This window comes from Rissa tridactyla, chromosome 8 (assembly GCF_028500815.1).
Source record: "Rissa tridactyla isolate bRisTri1 chromosome 8, bRisTri1.patW.cur.20221130, whole genome shotgun sequence".
NCBI lineage: Eukaryota > Metazoa > Chordata > Aves > Charadriiformes > Laridae > Rissa > Rissa tridactyla.
The window spans coordinates 24,256,735-24,265,260 of NC_071473.1; the positions used below are offsets into that span (position 1 = coordinate 24,256,735).

Genomic DNA, 8,526 nt, shown 5'->3' on the forward strand with positions numbered 1-8,526 from the left:
TCCCCATCCTTCCTGTAGGCCCCCTTCAGGGACTGGAAGAGGACTGTAGGACTGGAGATGGTATTTGCTAAGGTAAGAGGGGCAGCAGAAGCTGCCAGAAGAGCCCGCTTGTGGCCCAAGGTGCTGTGCATTTCCCACCTTACAGCATGCTGCTGGTTCAGCCTGGCCAGTGCCCTGCAGTGATTTGGTGTGGGTCATGGCAGTCCACTGAGTGGGCTCTACTTGGGCTGTTAATGCTGGGGCGGCTCTGCTGAGGCCACAGTGTGGACAATGTCCTCCCAGCCTCTTCTCGGTTAGCTTGGGTTTTACCCCAGTGGGATGGTGTCTGTGACCAGTGTTCTGTGACTCGGGATCCATGCCTTGTGGAGCAGCCAAGGAAAAGGTGGGATGCGCAACAGGCAGCAGTAGGTAATTTGCCCTGCGTTAATTTGTTCCTGGGGGTTGGAACTAGGTGATCTCTAAGGTCCCTTCCAACCCAAACCATTCTATGATTCTATGAAATGAGGCAATTACCCAGCACCTACAGCTACACTTGGGATCCGGTCTTCATCCTTTTGCCGAGAAGAGATAAAGAGCTGAGGACTCCTCCCCTCTTCTGCAGGACACCAGAGGTTTTATCATTCCTTTCGCTCTGCTTGTGGTCCAGGACACCGCAGTGGAAAAGCAGCTGCATCTGCCCGAGTGGGCTGCTGGAAAGGGTGGTTGGCTGGTGGGTGTGCGCTGGGCTGATTACTCAGCCCCTCGACTGGCAACACAGCCCTCGCGTGCCCCACAAGCACTTCGCCGCGGAGTCTACCTGCTTCCCGAGCCCGGCCGACGAGCGTGGTTTTGTGCGAGCACAGTCTGCCGCTGGGCTGGTCCCGCTGGTGTGCGTGCTGCCTCGGCGTGGGAGGAGCAGACGGGTGCCCCGAACTCGCAGCCGAGGGCGGAAGCTCTTTGGGGTTTGCTGTTGATGCTTGAGGCTTTCATAGAGTCGCAGCATCTGAGCTGGGTGTTCGCTGCCGGAGCGATGCAGGCGTATAAATGCAGAGCTGGGTCTTCCCCCAGGGCTCAGTCTGGGACAGCCCCGGCAGTTTTTGGCTGCCACATGGAAGATCACACCAAGCACGTCCAGCCCATCCCGCTCCCGGCCATGCAGCGGAACTTGAACTATGTGTACCCCCAGATCTTTTGGGTGGACGGCTGTGCCAACACAAGTACTTCCTGCCCCACGGCGCCTCCCGGCACTCCTTTCCCACCACCGGTGCCTGACCGGAGGAGAAAGCCAAGGGATAACAACAGGGAAAGGAGGAGCGTCGGCTTCCTGGTGATCTCCTTGCTGATCCTGCTGGCCCTCACTGGAGTGGGGCTGAGCATGTTTCAGATTTTCCACCTGGAGAAGCAACTGGCTGAACTTAGAGAGGTGAGGTCCACCTGGCTGGTCACAGGGGCTATGGGGGAGCAGGGCGGGGGGAAGAAAAACTTAAAATTGGGTCTGAGATGCTCAGGTGGTGCAAAACACCCCAAGGGGCAGGCTGGTGGCATTGAACTGTCTGCTACACCAGCGTAACTGGGGTTGCTTATTACTGTGGGGGGCTGCTCTATTGGTGACTGCTAGATCTGGATGTCTTCATGTTTCTGAGTGCTGCAAGGTCTCTCTCCCTGTAGATTTCTTAGTACTTTGCAGCTCCCCATGAGCACCCAGAATTAGTCACTCTCAAAGATAGTCTTTGGCTGCTTTAGATGATGCCCTTATGGTCTCACTCTGCTAAGACAGTGTGCCGCTCTTCTCTTTTTACAGTCCACCAGCACTGAACACATCCCTCCAGCTTTGGAGAAACTCATAGGTGAGTCGATGGAGGTTGAGGAGGAACTCCTCTGTGTCAGCGTGTGTTGAACGCTCCTGTCAAACTCTTCTGTCTCCTTCTCAGGGGGCAAAGGCAGGGTCGCAGCTCCATGCTCTGAAAGTGCTGATTTCACTTGCTTGGCTGGAAGAAGAGCTTTATCTCTGGGGTGTGGGGATGGGGTCCTGCACTCCACCTGCTGGGGTGCTTAGAGGTGTCAGCCACGGGTCCTGGGATGGCGCACGGGGTACTCTGCTGTCAACGTGAATTTCTGTCTGTCCTAATACATAGCAACAACATGGACAGAAGCAGGAGAACGGAGATGGGCGCTGCACGTGTTACTTCTTTCTCTCCTTAATCTGTTAAGATTTTTGGGAGGATGCAGAGGGTTTCGTTTTCTTTGAGGGTGGGGGATTCACTTGCACCCTTGAGAGCGCAACCTTTTCCTAAATTCTTTTGGTACAAAGTCTCACCGCAACCAAAGGTAGTTGAGAAGAGCCTGATGATATGTGGGTGGTTTTTTTTTCTTTTAGAAATGTCATTTCAGTGAAACTGAAACTTTCCACAAGAACCTGCCAATTTTTTTAAATTTCATCTAGGAAAAAACCAAAGAGTTTCAATCTGAATGGAAAAATTAAAAAATCATATTTTGAACTTCCAAACTATTATTTTACTCTTACATTCCATGTTAACGTCATCAGTGAGGATATCCCTTTTTAAAGATGGCCAAGTCAGAAGGAAAGTTTCAGCTCCGTTGACAATTTTTTGCGGGATCTGGAAAGTGTTTTATTTTTCCCTTGAGCATTTTTGTTAGTAGGGAAAGTTAATTTCATTTCAAGTTTGTTCTGATAAGGGAGTGAGAGCAGAGTTGGAATTAGCAAAACTTTCTGGAAAGGGCAGTCCTGCTTCCCATGAACTCCCACATCAATAGATTTTGTAATCTTTTGCTTAGGGAAACGGGAACCGTCACTTTAGGTGGATGCTCAGTGCTCTGATCACAAGCTACTTTAGCAGTAGCTGAACATAAGCCTTAAATAGTCCCCCTGAATTTCTTGAGGGGGGTGGATAAATAAAGCAAGCCAGGGAAATAGCGTAAAAGAGAAGGGTAGAGGAGAGGAACATTTAATTGTCTTGAGAAAAGAAAAGGCCGTTTCTAAAATTTGAGAAGGTGATGCTTGGAAGTAGATGCTGAGAAGAAAGGAAGGATGGAGTGGGGTGGGATCCAAATACTGAGTCACTGTAACTGGCCCATCTCTCCAAGGGGTACTGAGCCCTCCAGGGAAGGCAGAGTTTTCCCAGCGGTGCTCTGCCTCTCTGAGGACAAGGTCTGCCTGGCCAGGATGGTGTGTAGGATGTCTCAAGTGTCTTCTCTGATCAGCAGAGATACTTGGTACTCAGCAGACAGAAGTCCACTGCCATGGGTACGTCTGCCCTCGGCAGTGCTGGACTGGAAGGTGGCAATAGAACAGGCTCATCTATGACAGGACATGAGCAGTCACCTTGGCATGGGCCAGAGATGCTGGGTAAAGGGGAAATATTGTCCCTCTCCTACACCCTGAGTGAGAGGCCTCTGCTTGAGCTCACCAAATGAGCCATTTTAAGGTGAAATCTCTCCTTGCTCTTTCCCCTTGCTTTTGATCACATCTGGATCCTTTACTGCAACTCTTCCTTTTTAACTCCTTTTCTTGCCCTGCGTTGTTTGCCCGAGCACCTCCCTTCGTCGCTGCGCTGAGCCGTGGTGCTTATGTGCCCTGTGCTGCTCTGAATCTGCCCCATTTCAGCTTTGTGGTTGGCTCCCTTCTGCTCTCTGGGCTGGTTTCTCCACGGAGCACATTGCTAATGTCTTCCCTATTTTTGTGCAGGGCAGAAGGAGCAGTCAATGAAAAAGGAAGCGAGGAAGGCGGCGCACTTAACAGGTATGTGCTCAGGGGCCAGCGAGATGTGGGAGCCGGGGATAGGGCAGACGTGGTTGGGGTTGAGAGGGTGGCACGGTTGTAGTTGTGAGGAGCTCACAACAGGCTTTCCTATTTTCCTTTGGTAACGTGTGCTCTGGCAGCAGAAAGTTACCCCACGGCTAAAGTATTCCCCTCTTTTATGCTTTTCACTGAGGGCTCTGTTTTTTGGGGTTTGGTTTTTGGTTTGTACGCAGGATATGTGGGGCAGAAAGCTGTCAGAAGCAGCTGGCATTGAGCGAGGTGATGGTGAGAGCTCCCACCTGCGTGAGATCGAGCCAGACTTTCCATGCTGCAGACAAGGGCTTGAAGAACAGTCGACTTTTTGTGACATGAGGTGTGACTTGAGGAAAAAAACACACAACGGCTTGTACTTACCACACTGTTTCTCTTGTTTCGGCTTCCAGGGAACCCTGCCCAGCAGGACCTCCCTTTGGAGTGGGAACCCATCTCCGGCCATGCCTTCACCAATGGCATCCAGTACCGCGATCAAGGCCTGGTCATCAATGAGACTGGCCTGTACTTCGTGTACTCCAATGTGCTCTTCCGTGGCAGTGTCTGCAGCAGCCAGGTGTTGACCCATATCGTCTACAAGAAAAACCCCACCTCACCGGGGAGCTACGTGCTGATGGAGGACAAATGCATCAACTACTGTACGAGTCAGAAAACGTGGGCCCGGAAAAGCTACCTGGGGGCTTTATTCCAGCTCAGGAAGATGGACAGTTTGCATGTCAACGTCTCCAAAATTGCTCTGGTTAATTTTGAGGAATCCAAGACCTTCTTTGGCTTATTTAAGCTTTAAATGGAGCTGCTTAGAATGTGGCCAGCAGCCCTGCACACACACACTATGTGTACGTGAAGGGTGAGAGCTGCCTAAGTGGCAGTGGCCAAGCCAGGGTCTTGTACCATGAAGCCCACCAAGAAACCATGTTTTGGCCTTCAGCGAGAGAGGGCTCAAGCAACTGGTAAAGGCTTCAAAGCAGACCTCTGGGAAGCACCAGGGCTGTTCTGCATCAACCTGAAGAGAACGGCACAATTTCCCCCTCCAAAAAAACCCAACAAACTCAAAACATAGTGTGCCGAAGATCCCATTGAAACTCACTACTTGCTACCTGAGAAGACGCTGGTGCCAGGGGCATGGAGTCACAGCCCTGGTGAGCTTGGGCCAGCAGGTGTGCAGCGACAGCTGGCAGGTGTGGAGGAGGCTCCTCGAGCCAGGTCTGCGGGTGTCTGAGCCGTGCCATGCCATGCCACAGGCAGTGATGTGCGAACAAGAAGCAAGGAGACCTCAGCTACCTGCCCCAAGCCATGGCCAGGCACATGCCTGGGCACAGGCACCGGCCCACGAGCTGGTGATATGTTTATTTTGCGTTAAGTTATCAACTGTTCCCATCCCTGAAAATGTCCCCCAGTCCCTTTATTTAACTCATCCTGACTGCCTTGCAAGGAATATGCCAGAAGCTGCAATGCCCTGAAAAGGGGGTCCTGACCCTGGAGAGAAACCACGACCGTGCCGTGGTTGTGGGGTTGGTGGGAAGGCCACGTGTTCTGCTGACAGGACCTGAACAACAAGGCGATGGAGGACAGTGGGGCCTGAGATGAAAGCAGCGTCTCCAATCCCCTTCCTGCCCTTTTGACACATCAAGGTCCCCCATGGAGACCTGGTCCTCCCACTCCCTGCATGGTGCAGGCGGGCATGTGCTGGCCACCATCAACGATATGGCTTCAGCTGCCCCCGTTGTCATGGGATATTTTATGAGCAAAACACAGATGGTAAATAAAGGTATATTTTTCTAGTAATTGGCACTCTCTTCTCCTCATTTGGGGCAGCAGGCTTCTGCAATGGACAAAGCCCTGGAGGCCTCTGTGATCAGGGGCCAGCACCCTGCTCCTTCTCCAGCAGCATGGCAGAAATCTGGGAGCCTAACCCCACTTTGTTGTCTGCTTGGTGGGGTAGAGAGTCCCTGCCATGGAGGTTTGGGGCTCCAGCATCGAAACATCAGGATGTGGGGACCAGGGAGGTGTGGTGCGGGCAGCACAGACCAGACATCCCAAACCCTCTTTAGCCATCAGGAAGGGAACTGATCTCAAAACCCAGGCTTGAGCTTGAGTAGAGCCAGACACTTGCTGCTGAGCAGAAGTGCTGTTGTCCCTAAAGGTGTCGCGCTCCTACGTGTGCCCTCTGGCCCCAGCAGCACTTCCCACATGGCAGTCTGAAGGGCAAGGAAAGGAAGTGGCGTTTTGGTGTTAAAAAAACCACCACCCTTTGGCTTACTCTGGTATCTGGTCCATGGAACTCTTCGCCTGCACGGGTTAACCCTGGGGCTGTCTGCAGATTTCCACCAGGCAGTGGCACGGTTTTCCACGTTTGTTTTTTTTTTGTGACTGTGGTGCATCATCATTTTTGCCTGTGGTCCGGGCTTCTTGCAGCTCTGATGTCTGTCACAGTGGCTCTTTGGGCAGCCTGCAGCATTTATTTCCTTTTCCACGGTGCTGCTCTCGGCTTGGTGGTGTGTGGCCTGTGGTTTGCTGCTGCTTGCTTCAGGGAAACCTATTTCTTCGAAACTTGCAAGTGGACTGGCTATTGGTGCCACCAGCATGAAGTGAATGCCGCACCTCCCTGCTCATACGGCTGTTGCTGCACTCAGATATTTCCACTGCATCTCTCAGGATGGAAAATGCCTCAGATGTCAAAGTTTAGGGACCTTTTTGCTTGATAAATGCTTTCTCACTGTCCCCACCCCCTCCTAGCATCAGAGGGGCAAACCACATAGCGCAGGGATGGAGGTGTTGTATCCAGGCCCGCCAGGAAAGGCTGGAAGTTGCCTACCCTCTTCCGATTGCTGTATGTCCTGTGTTGTTTTCCTAGGGACCGGGCATCCAAGTGGTGAGCGGGCATCTGTACGTACACATGCTCGCAAGCTTGCAGCTGTTTCTGTAGCAAAACTCGCTGAGCACATCGCACGCTTCCTTTCCTCACAGGCGAGGAGCTCGGAGAGAGCCAGGGCATTCGGTGCCCAGAGGAAAGGCAGGCTGAAGTTCTGCTCTCTGCTAGCACTGTGGTGGTGAAGGGCTGGAAAGCCCCCAAAGGTTTCTGTAAGGCAGCAGACAGGAACTCATCTGGACTTCCCCATCCCTGGAGGTGTTCAAGGCCAGGCTGGATGGGGCTTTGAGCAGCCTGGTCTAGTGGGAGGTGTCCCCGGGCAGGGGGTTGGAACTAGGTGATCTTTAAGGTCTCCTCCAACCTGAACCATTCTGTGATTCTACGACTGCGAATGTTGTCAGCTCTGGGGCAAGATGCGGCAGTTGCTATTGCTGCATATCAGGAGGAGGCTGTTCGGTTTGTTGTTTTGCTTTAAATCTGAAATGCTAAAGACAATGCAGACCCCCATGTTTTGGAGACAGTAGTGCAGTGGCATGGACATTCGTGTTATAGATAGTGCTGGGATTTCCTGAGGTGGACATGGCTGGCTTATCCTTAAAGCTAGGTGCTGCTAGGCTTGCGGCTGTGACTGTGTTGAGTCAGCGGCGCGGCTGCCAGTAAGACACGTTTCTGCGTCACCATCCCTTTCTCAAATATCACTCTAAACTGCCCAAAGTGAACCTGCTACTTAGTTTGTGGGCTCTAAATAAAGATTCAAAGTAGGGTTGTGACACGATTATACAATTTCAAACCACAAAGAGTAATTCATAGACTGCTTGTGCCACTAAAGTAATCTCTTTAGCTAATGAGCCGTTCATTTAGCGAAGCACTTATTGTTACCATTAAATACTTAATGAATATGTAATGCTGCCATTATTAACAGCTCTTGGACTATATTTAAAATTATTTAATAAAAATATTCAAGTTATTGAAGTTTGTTTTGAAATTATCAAGTATTTTGTTCCCTCCCCAGCAAGGGAAGGGTGTCTGCACTAGAAAGGATATCCCAGGTCTAGCAGCAGGGCTGGCCATTGTGATGTTTTTTTTCTGTCTTGAGGAAAATAAGTGACTTTTACCTGCAGGTCATGTATCTGGATTGCAGTGGTCTGAGCTGTCCTCTCTTCTGATGGAGGAGGCTGGGCCACCTATGGAGGCACCCCAGGGTTTGGAGCACCAGGGCTCCAGAGAGACTTTCCTCTGTGGAGAACGTGGCTGACAAGAAGTGACAAGCCCAGATCATCTCCTGATAAGAGTTTTTTAGTCTGCTCCCACTGGCTTGGGGTCTTCTGCGGTTCATGTCCCTTCTTCCTAGGCACAGGCATACCTTCCTACGGGATCCAGCCTGAGGGACATGGCCAGCACTGAGCCAGCAAGCGCCTTGCAGGCACGCAAACAGCTCTTGTGGTCAGCTGAACCTTTTTCCCAGGAGATGCCTGTCCCTTTGTGTGTGCAGCTGGTCAAGTCAGGGCTCTGCATGACATAGAAACATTTGTGCTGCTACGTGGCCAAACACAGCGAGCTGCTTGATAGAGATATGGTCTCTTTTGTGGTTGATGCGTATCAAATGCTGCATCCTATTTACCTACCCCAGTGGAGGAGAGGGGAGGGAAGCATTCTAGGTCTTAAAGTCCTTGGGTAGGCTCCATGTGTACAGTGATCAAGGTGGCAGAAGGGACTGCATTATAGAAAGGACTGTATGGATAGGGTCACTGTTGCTTCTACAGCAAAAGCGCAGTGGAAGCAAAGGGCCGCCCAGTGAGCTCTGAGAGACGGAGTAGAAGCAGAGAGTGAGGCAGGATGAGCAATGAGCAGGGCTGGCGTGCAAGGG

At 51.6% G+C, this 8,526-nt stretch overlaps 1 protein-coding gene across 1 annotated transcript; it reads left to right on the forward strand.

The window, feature by feature from the left end:
* The first annotated feature begins 601 nt into the window (after positions 1-601).
* FASLG (Fas ligand) lies at positions 602-5,542 on the forward strand. The gene is made up of 4 exons (XM_054210672.1): positions 602-1,402; positions 1,781-1,826; positions 3,686-3,739; positions 4,183-5,542. Exons 1-4 carry the CDS (start codon positions 953-955, stop codon positions 4,575-4,577), a joined length of 945 nt encoding a protein of 314 aa, XP_054066647.1. The 5' UTR covers positions 602-952; the 3' UTR covers positions 4,578-5,542.
* Positions 5,543-8,526: the final 2,984 nt, after the last annotated feature.